Here is a 17,791-nt window from a genome sequence, read left to right on the forward strand (position 1 = left end):
CACAAAGATCATCATGGTCACACATTCAAAATCACAACCTCCTAAATCAGTACCTTTAGTTTACCCAGACAACTATGATTTAGTTGATAACGAATTAATTAAAACAAATAGACCAAGAACAAAACTATTGATTAATCATGCTGCATTGGAGCTGATCAAGAGTCATTGTGGTAATCAGAATGTCACTGTCTTGTCGGTGAATGGTCTTCTTCGTGCTGGCAAGTCATATCTCATCAGTAGAATGTTAGGATCAAGTAATGCCTTTTCCATTGGGTGTTCTACCGAGTCGGTTACACATGGTATTTGGATTGCAACAACCTTTCCAGAACATAAAGGTAAACGTGTCATTCTGATGGACTGTGAAGGTCTTGGATCAGTTCAATCTGGTGCCAGTGCCAATCATGACATGTCTATCTTTTTACTATCTTGTCTATTGTCAAGTACTTTTGTATATAATACTTTTAATGTTCCAACTGCTCATGATTTAGAACAACTTGGGTAAGTCTATATCTCTCTCTCTTATATAAAAATATTACTTATTATTATTTTATTAACTTGCTTTCTTCCCTCTCTCTCTCTCTCTCTCTCTCTCTCTCTCTCTCTCTTTTTTTTTTTTACAGAGTTGTAACAAGTCTTTATAAAAGATTAAAGATTAAAGAAGGAGAGAATATTAAGAATCCACAACATCTTGTCAAACATATGCCACATTTTGTTTGGGTGTTGAGAGATTTCCATCTACAACCAACTGTCAATGGAGTTGATGTTCCTATTCAAGAGTATATGAACCATGTGTTGGCACAAAACAATGATGTGGGTCTTAGTGATGGAGAGAATATGCAGAATAATGTCAGACAGGTACTACTCACCTTTTTCAAGTCGTTTACAACAATGACCGTTGCCACACCTACCTCTAACAAGGATATCATCAACAGAATGGATACTGCCAAAGAAAGTGAATTAAATGCAGACTTTGTTGTTCAAATGGCTCATCTTGTACAATTCCTAATTGATGGTTTGATTGAAAAGACTGGTTTTAATGGTTTACCAATTGATGGTACAAGTATGTAAATTTAATAACATATTTTGTATATATATATATTTTGATCATTATTATTAACTATTTATTTATATATTTATTTTCTCTTTTTAGCATTTACTTATTTAGTTCAAGCATATACAAATGCAGTAAATGATCCAAATAATATTCCAACTTTGGAAGGTACTTGGGAAAGTGCAATTAAGATTAGAATTGATTCAACTATTCGTGATGCTGAAAGTTTCTACATCAACGAGATGAATGCTCAGTTTGCCGAGGCACCATTCCCAATGGAATATGAAGATTTGTTGAAGATCCATGCTACAGTGATCACTGAAACCAACAAAAGGGTCAATCAGGCAGTCGGTCATTTATGCAATGACATTCAGTTGGAAGACATTGCCATTCGTATCAAGAGATTGCTATGTGACATTGAAATCAAAAAGGTGAATGGAAAGGATCAAGTTGAAATCATTGGTGGAGTATTGTACACTTTCAAGACAGAGAATGAAAAACAGTCAGAAGTACAGTGCAACAGAGTCATGAAACCATTGGGTGATACATTCTACCGAGACTTTCTCCACAACATGTCTTGTGATTTCCCACAGGTGTTGGCAGCTTTGGATCCATTAAAAGTTGTATTCCTAAAACAAGCAATTGGTCCAGCCAAGAACGCAGTCCTTGCTCATTTTGTAGAGACTGTTTTAAAGAATGAAGAGCAATTCAAAAAGCTCAAAGGGTACAACAAGGATCTCAAAGAACAAAGAGAACGTAATGAAAAGTGTGAAGCTCAAGTCAGAGAATCTGAACAAAGAATCAAGGATTTATCTGCCACTTTGGAGAATCAAAAGAAAGAGTTGGTAGAGACTGTTGCATCGTTGCACCAAAAACACGATGAGAATATGACCAAACTCCAAAAAGATATGGAACAACAAAGAATAGATGCTGACAATAGAATCGCTCAAGCTGAAGCTGCACACAGCACTACATTGGCAACTCAACAAGCTCAATTCAAAGCTGAAATGGATTCCGTGACCTCTAAAATGAATACATTACATAGTGAATTACGTGCTCGTAATGCATCTAGAAGAGGTGGTTTCTCTATTAGTATTGGTCCTTTAACTATTGGATTTTAAATGTAAATAAATAATTAATTAATTGCAAAGTATGGAAAAAATAAAATGAATGAGTCGATTGATCAAGTTCACTCAGTTTACTTCACAGTTCTTGTATTTGTATATTATATATTATTTAATTCACAATACAATCATGCAAACGATTGAAAGAGAAAGTTGTAGAGGAATCATAGAAACAGAATCAATAGATCAATGTTATAGTTTATTATTTGCAAAGAAACAAGATAGAGGTCTATCATGGATATCAAAAGAACAATATATTCGTAATGATATTAAATGTCATTATGATCAATGTATAATATGTAACAATAATAATAGTAGTAATAGTAATAATAGTAGTAGTAGTAGTACTACTACTATGAGTAATAAACAAAAGAAAGAAGAACAAAAAAAGAAAGAACTATTACAACAACAAAAACAACAAAAGACAACTATCAATGCTAAACCAATCATCATAGCAGATATTAAAGTTATATCAGAATATTTGGATATATTAGAATTGGAATCAGTAAAGAATAATCAAACATTGGTAGTATTGGAGACTGTATTTAGATACATACAGTATAATAGTGGTCCAAAGTTCTTTGATCGTTTGAAAAAGTTGATTACTAGTAATCCAAATGGTGACAAGGTTATCTACTTTACAAATGATCTAAACAAACAAACTCAATTGGACAGAGAACAAGATAAAGACAAAGGCAACAACCAATCAGAATCAATCGATACCTATGAGAGTAGAAGAATTGTAAATGCTGCTAGATGGTTTGGTCAACATTTGCATGATCAAAAGCATCTTGTCAAAGTTCCAATCTATTTGATTACAAATAATGATCAAATGATTGATATTGCTAAAAAGACAAAACAACTTGGAAAAGAGACTCAAGATGGAGATATAAAGATACTTGGATTAAAAGAATATTTGTATCAATATTATAGTGGTAATACTAGTGTACTGGATGTATATGAATCATTGACATTGATGATAAAGGAAAAACAACTAGAAGAACAAAATAATACATCGTCGTCATCGTCGTCATCATTGTACGAACGGTATTGGGATGATGATATTAAGGCCGTTGAGCTAAAATCTGGAAACATTGTGTCTGGCAAGATACACATCAACCAATTCAACAGAGAAGAGGCATTTGTAAAGATACAAAGCTCTACCATTGCAAGTACACGTGGAGGACATGGTGACAAGATTATGATCATTGGAAAGAAAAATATAAATAGAGCTATTCATGGTGACAAGGTTGGTATATTTGTATTACCAGAGTCAGAGTGGATGGATCAATCAACTAGCGCTAGTGTATTGGGAGATCTAGATGATCAAAAAGATGATATGATTGCAGAAGAAAACAAAGAAGAGGATCAAGTATTATCATCAATCCAAACAACCAAAGCAAACAACAAAAAGAATGAAAAGAAAATAATGACAGCCAAGGTAGTTGGTATTTTCCAAAGAAATTGGAGAGATTATGTTGGTACAATTGAAAGTGGATCTACGGTTTATAGTAACTTTGTTAATGTAGTTCCATTGGATTCACGTATTCCCATTATTCGTGTAGCAACAAAGAGTGCTGAAGCATTTGTAAACAAGAGAATTATAGTTAGAATCGATCGATGGGATTTGAGTAGTTCGTATCCTGCCGGTCACTATGTTTCGTCGGTTGGTGAAAGAGGTAGTTTAGAGACAGAGCTGGGATGTTTGATGGTAGAGCATGACATTTCTCTCAGACCGTGGTCCAAGCAGATTCTCGACAGCCTGCCCACATCAGACACATGGAGTATCCCCAAAGACGAACGAAAAAAGAGAAGAATCATGGCAGACTCTGGACATCGTGTGATGAGTATAGATCCGCTGGGAAGCAAGGATATCGATGACACTATATCGCTGGCACGGTTGGATGGCGACCGAGTCATTGAAATTGGTGTGCATATTGCCGATGTTACTCATTTCGTAGCCAAGGGTAGTCCTTTGGACATTGAAGCACAGAGAAGAGGCACGACCATCTATTTGCCAGACCGAAGATTCGATATGTTGCCAGCCGTCCTCTCTGAGGACCTGTGCTCGTTGTGGGGTGGCAAGGAACGTTGCGCGATGAGTGTCGTGTGGCGTATGGAGCTCGACGCCACCACGCAAGAATACAAGATTGTCGACAGCTGGTTTGGAAAGACTATCATCAACTCGTGTGGTGAGTTTCACTATCAACTGGCACAGGATATTATCGATGGCAAGGTGGTCGATGGTAAAGACCGCGACGAAGACGTAACCAACGGAGGAAAGAATGCAGGATACCGTAACCGTTTGCACAACAATGTAAAGATTGCTCAAGTACGACAAGACATGCTTTTGCTGCGTCAAGTATACCGTCAACTCAAAAAGAGAAGAGAATTGGCTGGTGCACTTGACCTCGAGAGTATAGAGGTTCGTTTCACCTTTAACGAATCAACCAAAACACCCGACCGTATCGTACTAAAGAGTGATCTAGAAGTTCATTCACTCGTTGCCGAATATATGATTCTCGCCAATGCTGCAGTTGGTACACGTATCCATCAATACCATCCTGGTGCTGCTCTACTTCGTAGACATCCTCCACCCAACCAACTAGGGTTCTCCAACATTCAACAATTATTTGATATGTTTGGTTTTCCATTTGACAGTTCGTCCAACTCTAGGCTAGCAGAATCACTCAAAAATGCCGTGGTGCCAGGCGACCCACTAGCCAACCAAATCATCAAATTGAAAACAGTCAATGTCGTATCAGAGGCTGTCTACTTTTCGACTGGTGGTTTCAATGTTGACGATTTCTACCATTATGGTTTGGCACTCAACAAATACACCCATTTCACATCACCAATTAGAAGATATGCAGATATCATTGTTCATCGTCAACTGATGGACGCCGTATTGACCAAACCTGCAGATCAAGACGATCACTCGATGGCCATATTGGCCGATCACCTCAACCTTCGTCATCGTGCCTCAAAAACACTTCAAAGAGAAGCCACTCAAATGTTTCAAAGTCTCTATTTCCAACATCATCCAAAACCAAATGTTGAAGCTATCATTACTGATATTAGATCAAATAGTGTTATTGTTTTAGTTCCAGAGTAATGTCAAACAAATAGAAAAAGAATAATAATTATAATAATAATTTGTACTTATACTTTTTTTATTTTTTTAGATATGGATTAAGAGATAGAGTTTATTTATTAGATAAAGATGGTAAACCTATAATGCCAAGTGATGATAATTCATTTAAATCAAAGATTCAATCAATGGTATTTAATGAAACCAATGTAGAATTCAAGTTGGAGGATGGTACAAAGAAACAATTGTCTATATTTGATCATATTGTAGTTAATATTCATACACAAGAGAATGATTATCATTTACCACCTGTAAAGATGGACTTTGTTCAAATATTAAAATCACAAAACAAAAATACATTGTTTAACAAGGAACAAGTTTCAAAAAAGAGTATTGTTGATCAAATTAAAAAGGATGAAAAGTCAAAGGATCAGATGGATCATAGAGATACTACATCAAATCCATATGGTTTCAATTTAAATCAACAAGAAAAGGAAGAGGAACAAGAAAAACTACAAGGAGGAAAATCATCAAAACATCAACAATCGATTTACGAATTGATAAAAGATTTGGATGATTTGAAATTGGAAAAGATTGAACAAGTTGGATCGAGAATAGATTATTCAAAAGGAAAGACGATTGTTAAAAAAGAAAAGGAAGGAAAAGTATTGAAATTATGGTCAATGAATGACAAACAATCAAAAGAATATAGAACCAAAGCAGATCAATATTTACGTGATGCAATCAGTAAACAATATAAACAACAGAGATTATTGTATCTTAAACAACAACAACAAGAAGATGGAGATGATGAATACTATGATGAAGAATATGAAGATGATAATGAAAAAATTGCACCAACCATATCAGTTAAAGATAAATATGGTGATTTAATTAGTAAAACTGAACAAGGTCATCTTAAAGCACTTCGAGATTTAAGTCTTAGTAAAAGGAAATTTAATTAAACTTAATAATAAAATTTTACACCGTTAAAAAAAACGAATCAACTTTTGCTAATTTAATGAAGCTACTTTTACATTTAACATAATTAATCTAGTACTTTCTCTCTATATATATAAAAAGATGTTTAAAATTAAAGTGATTGATCATGATGGTTCGTTGATGTCTGACATATTAGTCGACGACAATACGATTAGAGTATTCAAAAACATCTGCATTTGTCGAAAACACTAAACAAGGTAGTGGAGATGGATAAAATGAATCTATGTTTGATTAAAGATGGACAAGAGATTAGTATTGGAGAAGATGATGCTTTGCTATCAGATTTTGGATCAACAACAGATTTTATCATCAAAATATTAAATCATAAAAGTACAACAACAGATATTGGAGAAAAGAGTCATGTGCCAATAAATACAAATCATCGACGCCACAGATGCCAAATGGATGTGATGGAATTCGAGACATCTCTTGCCAAGTATAAATACTTGGTATCAATAATCAACTGCTACACAAAATATAGATGGATGGTTCCAATCAAAAAGAATGATGCTCAATCAATAGTGAATGCATATGATTCCATTGAAGATATTAGAAATGAACCCTTTGAGATACTTCAAACTGGCAAAGGAAAAGAATTAAACTATGGTAAAGTATTATTATTTTTAAATATATATAGATTTAATGTTTCATTTCTTTTCTTAAATTATAGAATTAATAGAGACCTATTGCAAAAAGGTTGGAACCAAGAAAATAAACTCTTCAATTGGTCAACCCCACTGGAACGGTGGAATAGTAAAATCAACAAGGGATGCTCTCTCCAAATATGTAGACATGACAAATTGGGAGACACATATACCACATATACAAGAATCTCTTAACAACCAAATGCATAACACAATTAAAATGGAGCCAAAAACCTGTGAGAAATTTATAGATCCAGATGGATCAAAAGTAGATCCAATTGCGGTAAACAGGATATGATATCAAAAAAATTAGATAAAGTTACACTGTCTGTATTCAATCTAACAATATATGGTTTTTTTTAAAGCGCATGGAACAAGCACAAGATATGTATAACCGTTCTCTTGCTCGTCGATCTGCCAAAAAAATTGGCAAATGATTTGGAGAGCAGTGTATTGATATCAACCACTACAACAACCCAACCAAAAATAAATGAAATGAAACCAGACATTAGTGTAAATAGACAACCTAGAGAATAAAAAAAAATAATTAAAACAGTAATAGTAAATTGAATATTTAAAATTTAATGGAATATACCAAAAACTAGTCAGTTATTTATAGTTTGATATATTAATAATTTATGCATTGGAAAATTTATTAAATAATCCAACATTTCGAGGTTTCATTGGTGATGCAGGTGGAGATGATTGACCCATTGTACAGTCTCCACCAGTGGTTGCAAATCGATCAATCTTGCATTTGATTGGTGACACATCGGGGAGTGGACCAAAGTCTTGAAGATTCTTTTGTTGTTGTTGGTGTTTGGTTCGGTTATGATTGATGGGAGTGATTGGTTGTAAAAATGGTGATTGTTGAATTGAATATGGTGAGGAGCAGTCTATGGAACTCATCATACTATTATCTGAAAATGGTGTATATGGCATGTTGTTGTTTGGTGAATGAATTTGATTATATGGTTTTAATGTATTATTAATAGGTGTTAAAGGAATTATAAAATTATTATTATTATAAATATTATTATTATTATTTGTTATATTATTATTATTATTATGTTTGGAAAATGAATTTTCATCAAAATATAAACTATTATTATTATTATTTTGATTATTTTGATTATTATTAAATGGACTACAAGGTATTCTTTGTATATAACATGATTGTTGTTTACTATTATTATTATTATTATTATTATTATTATTTTGATTAAAATTAAAATTACTCATTGGAGATGGAAATGGTGATGCAGTTGTATTTGAGCTTGATTCAAAATGATTATTGTGATTATTATTATTCTCAAGAAGAATTGAAACTCCAACATCAGAACAATCATTATCCTGTTGGTATTTACATATATCTGGATTTGGTGACATTGATTTTCTTTTAATTCCCTATTTAAATAATAATAATTTAATAAATTAATAATTTTGAATAAAATAATGATTGTTATTATTTGTTTTAATCATACATAAATCTCAAAAGATGGTCTTTCAAAAAATTCATTGGTTTTAAGTTCATCTTCAGTTTTCCATCTTTGAATTGATTGCATGTCCATGGAATCATCACAAGAGATTGCATTTGTTTGGTCCAAGTCCTCTACGGTAATATTTACAGGTAACAAGGCGGATAGTGTATCTATCGATAACTCGAGACGATTATTATTAATATTACTATTATTATTGGTTGAAGATTTATGACTATATTGTTGTTGTTGTTGGTGTTGAGGAGTTGGAGGGAAAAAAAAACTATTATTGGCCGAGCTTATCGATGTGTTGTGTTGAATATGATGATGTTGTTGTTGGCCAAAAGGAAAATCGGAAGAATTGGTAGACTGGATACTTGACCTCATCATTGAAAATGAGAGTGATTCATCCTTGTTGTAATTGAATATGGCGTTTCGATTGACGACACTGTCGGTACTGCTGCTACTACTGGCACTTGAAAAATCCCTATTGTCGGGTAGGGTCCATGATGGAAATTCTGGAAAATGGTTGACACTCGAGCTTTTTGGTCCTACAAAAGGATTAACCTTTTTCTTTTTAATATTCTTATTATTATTATTATTATTATTGGTTGTTGTTTTTGATCTATTATTAACGATACTATTTGACATCATTTTCAAAAAAAATAAAAAATACCCTTTTTTGTATAAAATAAGAATAAAAGTGTGGAAGAGGGAAGAAAGATTATATTATAAAAGTAACAACAACAACAACAAATAGATATAAATACAATAAATAGATATCTTCCACTCTTCTCTTTGTTTGTACAAATAGGAGGGTATTTAGAGTGAGAGAGAAAGATAATAAGAATACACTTAAATTAACCTTTATACACAGAGCCAATGAATGTTGCACATTTTTCATTCCGTTGGTGCCGCCCAATGAAAGACCCCTCCTAATTTTTTTTCAAATTTGAATTTTTTTGTTTGTTACATTTTTTTAGAGAAAGATCTACCGCCAACCATAGTTGTAAATATTGGTGGGTTTATTTAAATCTAGATTCATATCTGTGTGTGTGTAAATCTAACTTTTTATTTCGAGACATATCATTGACGAAATCATTAATGTAATGATGTCATATATATAGATAATATGAATATAAATCTGTTGACTAATAATTAGTCATCATCATTCAACTTTCGTAGAGTATAAATCCAATCCATTGCAAACGACAATCATTTGTTAACAATCAAAATAGTTTTAATGAAGTTTTTAGTGTCTTGTCTTTTCTTATTATCAATCATGGCTTTGGGCTCAATGGCCATTCCTGCTTGTCCATCTGGCAGTATTTGTTTATTTACTGGTGACAACTTTGATGGTAAAAGTTGGGAATGGACTAAAAAAGATGGTTATCATGATATGCCAGCTGATTTTCATGATAATGTAAGTAAAAAAATAAATATTATATCACCAACACAGTGGTTAAATATTGATTCTAATGATTAAAAATTGTTTGGATCATTTAGGTTGGATCATTTGTTGCTAGTACAGATGGTTGTTTTATTAATTGGCATCCAAAAGAAGCTCGTCCTGTAAATTCTGGAGACTATAGAATTAATTATGGTGGTGATTTTGGTAACAGAATTGACGGCGTTGATGCTGTTTGTTAACAAAATAATAGAAAAAATAATAACAATTATGATTATTATTTTTATTATTTTTAATCATCAAAAAAAAATTGATGATCAATATTCAATATTATTACTATTATTATTTATTATTATTATTATCTTTTTTTTTCTATTATTATTGTTGTTTCAAATTTTAATCATCTTTAATAATATTTTTTAATTCATCAAATACAATAATTTTTTCGATAATTTTACCCTTTTCCTTTCCACGTTTAAATTCTTCTTGTTCAATCTTTTTCCAATCATCAAATGTGATGAGGCTGTGTTGTTTTTGATGGAGAATGTCAATGATACCTTGGTAACCATCGACCTTGTGATTGTAGAGATTATTGTCGTAATCCTCTTTGATGCTCTGTGCAGTCTCTTCTGTATCCATGCTGACGTTGACAATGGTACCTGTTGGCCCAGACTTTATCCATCCACTGACATAGAGACCCTTGATGACACCTTGCTTGTCATCCTCGTGCAACACCTTTCCATGTCTGTTTGGGATACACACTTTTTTGAAATCAAATGGTACCTGTTGGAATTTAGTGCCAGTGTATCCAATACTTCTAAAAACAGTGCCACACTTTAATTGTTCACTATCTCCTTTTATAGACTCTGCCTTTACACTTCCCTTTCCATCATCCACCAATTTATTTCTTCCCAACATTATACTTGAAACATTATTATCAACACTATTATTATTAAATTCGGTTGGAGATCTAAGGAAATGGAATATTAAATTCTTTTTTCCTTCTTCATCCTTTTTTTCAGAAACTGGTTTTAAATGATTAATAAATAAATCAACTATTTTTCTTTGTGCTCTATCCATTTTGTTTACTAATAAAAAGAAAGAGAAATTAGATAAATAAATAAATAAATAATAATAATAATAATCATCATTACTACATACATTCATCTTCAGTAAATTTTAAAGTTGATGGATCATTTACATAGGCATTGATATTTGGTAATTTTAATATTTCTCTAACTTCCTTTGTTGTAAATGCTACTTGAGCAGGTCCTCTTCTACCAACAATATTTATATTTTTAACTTTGCTATTTGCAATCTTTTCCAATGCAGGCGATGTTATATCGGTTGATGACAATTCATCAGTTGGTTTTAATAACATTCTTGCAACATCCAATGCTACATTTCCTTGTCCAACAATAACAACATCTTCATTTTGTAATAAAAATTCTTTTCTACAATATTTATATTAAATGATTTGTTAATATAAATATAAATATATATATACGTATCTATTATTGTTTTTTGTTTTACTTTTGATAATCAGGATGACCATTTAACCAACTAACAAAATCTCTTGCAGAATAAATATGATTTGATTGTTCACCTGGTACACCTAATTTCTTTTCACCTTCAATACCACAAGCCAAAACAATGGCATGAAACTTGCTTTGAATGTCATCAAATGTGATATCCTTTTCAATGTTTACGTTTCCTACGAATCTACAATTCGATGGATGATCGGTAATAGTCTTTTCCAAAGTGTTCTTTACCTTTTTTTCGTTTTGATGGTCTGGTGCAATACCATATCTTATCAATCCATATGGTACTGGTAATCTAAATAATAATTGATATAACATTTAGTATATTGATGTAGATGTATCTTGTGATCAGGTGATATATATATATTACTTTTCTAAAATGGTGATATTTGCATCTGGTAGTTTCTTGTAGACTCTGTTTGCAGTGTATAAACCTGCTGGTCCACTACCAATGATGCATAGATGAAAGGGTGGTTTGTTTTCAGCTGCTGCTACTGTTGTTGTTTCACTCGTTGATGAAGTTGAACAATAGAATCTTTGAGTACTGTGAATGATCTTGTTGTTGGTGAGTAGTGATGCCGACGATTTGATACACCTGCTCCCATTTTGTAAAAGTATTGATTTAATCATCTACCTATCTATTTATCTATCTATCTATCTGATATGCTATTACTGTTTGTGTGTAATAATAATAATGACAAAGAAGTGAAGTGATCGTTAAACCAAAGTAAAACGAATCAAATAAAAGAATGCAATGCAAATGCCGAATGTTCGATTTTAAATTAATTGACAGCTAATTCACACTGCACATCTGGGCTACCTTTTGAATACAAATATTATATCCCCAAATCATGATATGTGTACAAACTAATAGATGGTGTACATTAAGAGTAGAAGTAGTGGTAGTAGTTATTGATATATTTTCATTTAAATTAAGATATGATGTGTTCAGGGAGTATGCGACAAGCGCAGTACTCCCCACTCCCAGAAATTAGCTAGTTCCCTCACCGTAATGGTTGAGGGAGCTAAAAGTCATCTCAGGTGTGCAAGAGAGAGTCTTTTTAGTCACCAAACACCTATATGATCATGTTTGACAAACCAGCAGGTAAGTATGAGCTTGACATCACCATATTAAAAATTATTTATCCTAATTTAGAACCGACCCTGCTTATGGGAGTTTTTGGTCAATGCATTGTCGAAATTTGACAAGCAATTTTGTCTTTGAGTTTCATTCTGATCTGCACCGTGGTACTCTCCTTTGTATTCTTTCAAAAAGAAATAATAATAATAATCTTATCTTTTTTTTTTTTTTTTTGATAATCTTTAATATTTTATACATTTATTCATTTTATTTTATTATTACAATCTTTATGTATTGTCTTTGTTTATCTAGATAACTTTATGTGGACCAAATAATTCGTAATGAATATTAGAGACTGGTACACCCATAGATAAGAGTTGCTTGGCTACTTCTTGCATAAATCCTACTGGACCACAGGTATAGTAGTGCATATCATCTTGTTTGATGAGATCCTTATCGAGTTGTGAAAGGTTGATACGACCAGCAAAGGTATTGTCGACTTGGAGAGCACTTGGAGAAACCTCGCTCAAGAATTGGAAGCTCTTAAACTTTGGAAGAGTGGCACCAATCTTTTCAACTTCTTCGTTGAATGCACGGGTGGATAGGTTTTGGGCAGCGTGGACCCAGTTGACTTGGCCCTGGTGTTGGCTGGTTTGGAGGTAATGGAGCATCGACAAGAGTGGCGTTTGACCAACACCACCAGAGATGAGTGTGACTGGAGTGTTGGATGTGATCGACGAGGCATTGAGGAAGAAATCACCACGTGGGGCAGCTGCCTTGATCACATCACCGTCTTTGGCAACTTCGTGTAGAAAAGATGACACTCTTCCATCTTGTTCCTTTTTGACTGCGATTCTATAGTATTCGGTGTTTGGTTCGAGGGTCAAAGAATAGTGGCGAATCTCTCGGTTTTCAAACGATGGATGGTCAATGTAGACACCCAAGTATTGGCCGGGTTGGTATGATACGACTTTGCCTCCGTCGACTGGCTTGAGAAGGAAACTAGTGATGGCATCACTTTGCTTTTCCTTTTTGACAATGGTGAATTCACGTGTACCTCTCCATCCACCAACCATCTTTTCGGCTTCAGAGTAGAGTTGTTCCTCTCGCTTGATGAAAACGTCTGCCAAAACCTTGTAGGCGTCACCCCATGCGTTGAGGATTTCTTCACCTGGGTTGAACTCTTCTCTGATGGTTTCGAGTAGATGCAAACCGACAATGGAATACATCTCTGGTGTGATGTTGAAGCTGCAATGCTTTTGAGCAATTCTTTCGACGGCTGGCAACAATGCTCCGAGGTTTTCAATGTTGACGGCATAGGCACAGAGCGAGTCAAACAATGCTTGTGGTTGGCCTCCCGAACGTTGGTTTGACATATTGAATATATTCTTGAGTTCTGGGTTATGAGCAAACATTCTACTCTCTGGCACGCCAATCGTAACAACGTGCAACAATTTCATTTTCTTCTTTTCTTTTGTTTGCTAATATACATGACCACTCTAGAGATTGATACCCAACAAAAAGTTGCTAGTAATCAAAACACGACGAGAATACTTTAATCCCCATTTCATTCTTCCTTGTTCTTCTTCCATCTCTTTGATCCTATCTTTTAATAATTCAACTTCTGCCAAAATTGCTTGTATTTGTGTTTCTAATCTATGTACAATTTCTATAGAAAATAAAAGTAATTTAATTAATTAATTAATTGTTGTAAACATTGAACAAATAATCTCATGATACAATACCATCTTTTGTTTCATAATTATTATGTTGTTGATTCGAGGTTAATCTATAAAGATTATTGGTACTACCATTATTACTCTGTTGATATTTTGATGATAGGTATGGACTCGGAAGTGTATTATTACCATTATTATTATTATTACCAATATTATTAAAAGAAGAAATGTTGAATGGTAAAAAGGAGGGTGATGGTTGTTGTTGTTGTTGTTGTTGTTGAAGGTGATAATTGGTTGTTGTAGTAGTTGTGGTTATAGTATTTACAGGTTGTGAGGAGATGTTATGAATGTTGTTGATACTTGGACTGTTGCTTAGTCCATAGTTTGCTAGATTTGGATAACTTATTGCTGTTATGTTGTAATTGGTTTCACGTGGTGTGTGACGTGGTCTTGATATCGTTGATGGAAAGCATTTGACCGAGTGACATGTTGACACCCTCCTTGGTCTTGATGACTGGCAATTGATCTCTTTCTTGTACCAACTTGATGTCTCTCTCCTTTTCGAGTTGGAGATCAATCTTGAGTTTCTTGACGATCTTTTCTGGCATCTCTTGGATGGTCAATCCTTGTTCGACTTGCTTTACATATCTTTCGGCCTTTTTTTCGATTTGAAGAGCCTTGTAGAGAGTTTGTTGATGCTCTTGTGGAACGGGACGGTAAGACATACCGGCCGATGGCAATTCGACAGACTTGGAAGCCTTGACCAATTTGTTGTGAGTTGGACGGGGATGGTAGACGTCCTCTTCATTGGTATGTAGATAGCTGTTTTGGTCGATTTCCTGTTCCTCCTCCCACAAGTCTTGTGTCTTTCTCTTGTTCTTGCCGGCCAACTCGTTCATCATTTGCTTTTTTTTGTTTGGTGTTGGTTTGTTCATGTCTTGGAGGTATTCGTTGCTGTATGGTTGCGACTTTTTCTTTTGTAGATTGTTGACGGTTCTTGTGAGTAAATCTCTTCACTCGAAAGTACATTTGTCGTTACATTCTTATTCTTTGAGATCTCTTCTACATTGTCATTTGATGACAATATTTTCTCTGCTCTTGTCAATTTATTTTTTGCCAATTCTTTCTTTTGTTCTCTTTTATTTAATAGTTTTGGTGTTTCTTTAACTAAATATAGATAGATAGATAGATAAATATTAATATTAAAAAGATATCATTTCATTCGCTTTCTCTTTCTCTTTACAAACCTGTTTTACTAATAGTGAATAATTGTTTATCTGATTTCTCTTCAACTGGAAAAACCTTCATCAATTGTCCTCGTTCGGTTTTCTCACCAAACATTTAATTTTCGATTTTTCATTCTTTTTTTTTTTAATTATAATAGGTTTTATTCGAGTTGCAAGCATAGTATATTTCGTTGAACAAACATAAAGATAGATAGATAGATAGAAAGATAGATAGATAGATAGATTTCTATAGAACTTTGTTGTCAAGGCTGGTCCAGTTCCTGCAATCAATGGAATAGTTGATTTTACAAGCTCAATAGTTCTTGGTGAAAGTGACATTTTCTAAAGTTAATAGTAGTAGGTAGATAGTGATAATTATAAATAGAATAAAGATAAGATATTAATATTTTGTTCAAATGTTAAAAGTTGATCAAGAACATCATCGACATTGTCAAAGATTTGTTTTTTTTAATGAAAAAAAATGAATTTCATGTTTGATTGCTTACTTTAAAGGTTGTGAGTTTATACACAGATAATTTTAAACACTATACAATGATGATATTGTGGATTAAACCTTTTTCAAAGGGGTATTTATAATCACTGATCAAAAATATTTAAATTATCCTAAAAACGAGTATATCGCAAGGCACGAGTATATCGCAAGGCAGTTGTACAAAAATGAGAACGATGAAGATTTCCGACATAATAAGTAATAATAGTACTAGAAAGGAGATAACAACAGAAGAGGAGGAAGAGGAGGAAGAGGAAGAAGAAGCAAAAGAGACAGAAGAAGAGACCGAAGAGCATGTCAATCTAAAAAAGACAATGATATCATTGTGTATCATTTGGGATACCAATATGGTCAACCCAAAGAAACTATCAAGATTAGTGATGATCGATAGAATTACAAAGAGACAGATTGATATTACAAACCATAGAGATAAATTGGAGAATGGTAGATATTGATATTACTAATACTATCATATGATGTTATATGTATAAGTCACTAACGCTCTAGATCTATTTTAATTTATTTGCAGCAGAACTTTCAAACTATTCTCGAATGGTTGGTACTCGACCACTATCTGTATTGTTGATGACCAAGATTATTAGATACGCATGGGAGATGGATACAATGACTGGTAGTTACAAGTATAGAGTGTTCGAACCATTTAATGAAAATGTACTTGTTGGTCGATACAAATGGGCATTGTCACTTGGGTTGGTATGCAAACAATTCTTTAATCTCGTCAAATCATCATTGTTTAAACGTCTCTGCATTTATAATAGTTCACTCACTAAGCAATGGAGTCGTTATGAAGACAACAAAGTTCGAGCACTTGCAAACGACGTATCACAACACATAGACAATATTGCTTGTGTCATTAAACAACCTACCAACCTTACAATACAGTGTAAAATGTTGATTGGTATTGCATTGAAGCCATCGATAGGTGCAGTCATTCTTCTTCAAGGTATTACAAAGTTACGATTGGTCGATAGGACATCAAATTTCTATAATCTTTTTGATAGTGTTCTTCAGGTGATGGTCAACCTCGAGTCACTAACACTTGATAATACCGGTGATCTTTCAGAAATATATCGACCATCACTCAAACACTTATCAATTAAGGGTTGCCATCCACTATTCACTCAAAAGGTAATCAACCTCATCACCACACCCATACCATCACTTGGATTATCACTATTTCCCCAAGACCGCCACCTCCAACTACCACCCAACGTCCAATCACAAATCAAAAAGCTTCGTATTTACATTAAGAATATTCCTCCAGACTTTTCCAACTATACGTCACTGCGCAAGTTACAACTGACCAAAGAAAATTACGGCTCATTCATAAATCCACTTTCATTCGCGATGATGGTCAACGTCACATATCTGTCGGGTGAAATGACAGATCCTCAATGCATCAAAGAATGGTTTGAAATCCTCCCAAAATTCCCATCACTCACGACTCTGGAGGATTATAAACATGATTTTTGTAAAGATCAATGTCATTTATTTTGTAATAATTTATTAAAATTAAATAATAATAATAATAATAATAATAATAATAATAATAATAATAATAATAATAATAATAATAATAATAATAATAATAATAATAATAATAATAATAACATAGAATTTAATAATAATGGACAACTACCATCAGCCAAAATGGTAAATGGAATCAAAACAATAATATTACGTACAAAGTACACCAAATTTGAACAACATGACCTCACTCTAGCAGGTCTGTCAAACTACAAAGCTACTGGTCAACGATTCAAAACAAATTATTCCTATCGTGGTCCCGAGTTATATGTCAAAACTCTCTATTCTTACATTGCACACCTGACCACCAACGAATAAACAATAATAAATAATATGATAGAAAAAAGTTGACAACACCATCTAAAAGAACCAATCAAACCTCTGGAAGAATGAAAAGGGAAATAATA

The 17,791-nt window shown here is 33.3% G+C and overlaps 9 protein-coding genes across 9 annotated transcripts; 5 read left to right on the forward strand and 4 right to left on the reverse strand.

Annotated features, from left to right (window-relative positions):
- Positions 1–13: 13 nt before the first annotated feature.
- DFA_07519 (uncharacterized protein) lies at positions 14–2,172 on the forward strand (the record flags this gene model as incomplete). Its single annotated transcript, XM_004367321.1, has 3 exons — positions 14–498; positions 621–1,060; positions 1,151–2,172. The coding sequence occupies 3 exons, from the start codon at positions 14–16 to the stop codon at positions 2,170–2,172; spliced, it is 1,947 nt and encodes a 648-aa protein (XP_004367378.1).
- Positions 2,173–2,305: 133 nt separating this feature from the next.
- Positions 2,306–6,231, forward strand: DFA_07520 (Putative mitotic control protein; the record flags this gene model as incomplete). The annotated part of the gene is made up of 3 exons (XM_004367322.1): positions 2,306–4,492; positions 4,559–5,286; positions 5,361–6,231. The coding sequence occupies 3 exons, from the start codon at positions 2,306–2,308 to the stop codon at positions 6,229–6,231; spliced, it is 3,786 nt and encodes a 1,261-aa protein (XP_004367379.1).
- Positions 6,232–6,483: 252 nt separating this feature from the next.
- Positions 6,484–7,255, forward strand: DFA_07521 (uncharacterized protein; the record flags this gene model as incomplete). Its single annotated transcript, XM_004367323.1, has 3 exons — positions 6,484–6,874; positions 6,939–7,180; positions 7,226–7,255. 3 exons carry the CDS (start codon positions 6,484–6,486, stop codon positions 7,253–7,255), a joined length of 663 nt encoding a protein of 220 aa, XP_004367380.1.
- A 293-nt stretch (positions 7,256–7,548) lies between these two features.
- DFA_07522 (uncharacterized protein) lies at positions 7,549–9,041 on the reverse strand (the record flags this gene model as incomplete). Its single annotated transcript, XM_004367324.1, has 2 exons — positions 7,549–8,319; positions 8,397–9,041. The coding sequence occupies 2 exons, from the start codon at positions 9,039–9,041 to the stop codon at positions 7,549–7,551; spliced, it is 1,416 nt and encodes a 471-aa protein (XP_004367381.1).
- Positions 9,042–9,672: 631 nt separating this feature from the next.
- Positions 9,673–10,040, forward strand: DFA_07523 (uncharacterized protein; the record flags this gene model as incomplete). The annotated part of the gene is made up of 2 exons (XM_004367325.1): positions 9,673–9,813; positions 9,897–10,040. 2 exons carry the CDS (start codon positions 9,673–9,675, stop codon positions 10,038–10,040), a joined length of 285 nt encoding a protein of 94 aa, XP_004367382.1.
- Positions 10,041–10,194: 154 nt separating this feature from the next.
- Positions 10,195–11,944, reverse strand: fdxr (adrenodoxin reductase; the record flags this gene model as incomplete). The annotated part of the gene is made up of 5 exons (XM_004367326.1): positions 10,195–10,886; positions 10,960–11,252; positions 11,332–11,634; positions 11,710–11,894; positions 11,933–11,944. The coding sequence occupies 5 exons, from the start codon at positions 11,942–11,944 to the stop codon at positions 10,195–10,197; spliced, it is 1,485 nt and encodes a 494-aa protein (XP_004367383.1).
- A 784-nt stretch (positions 11,945–12,728) lies between these two features.
- fhbA (flavohemoglobin) lies at positions 12,729–13,835 on the reverse strand (the record flags this gene model as incomplete). Its single annotated transcript, XM_004367327.1, has 1 exon — positions 12,729–13,835. The coding sequence occupies one exon, from the start codon at positions 13,833–13,835 to the stop codon at positions 12,729–12,731; it is 1,107 nt and encodes a 368-aa protein (XP_004367384.1).
- An 84-nt stretch (positions 13,836–13,919) lies between these two features.
- Positions 13,920–15,664, reverse strand: DFA_07526 (uncharacterized protein; the record flags this gene model as incomplete). Its single annotated transcript, XM_004367328.1, has 6 exons — positions 13,920–14,089; positions 14,166–14,486; positions 14,596–15,004; positions 15,127–15,266; positions 15,347–15,428; positions 15,527–15,664. The coding sequence occupies 6 exons, from the start codon at positions 15,662–15,664 to the stop codon at positions 13,920–13,922; spliced, it is 1,260 nt and encodes a 419-aa protein (XP_004367385.1).
- A 339-nt stretch (positions 15,665–16,003) lies between these two features.
- DFA_07527 (uncharacterized protein) lies at positions 16,004–17,702 on the forward strand (the record flags this gene model as incomplete). Its single annotated transcript, XM_004367329.1, has 2 exons — positions 16,004–16,280; positions 16,366–17,702. The coding sequence occupies 2 exons, from the start codon at positions 16,004–16,006 to the stop codon at positions 17,700–17,702; spliced, it is 1,614 nt and encodes a 537-aa protein (XP_004367386.1).
- Positions 17,703–17,791: the final 89 nt, after the last annotated feature.

Source organism: Cavenderia fasciculata, assembly GCF_000203815.1.
Source record: "Cavenderia fasciculata unplaced genomic scaffold Scf_ET2XIPL01CNAVH-3, whole genome shotgun sequence".
NCBI classification, from domain to species: Eukaryota; Evosea; class Eumycetozoa; order Acytosteliales; family Cavenderiaceae; genus Cavenderia; species Cavenderia fasciculata.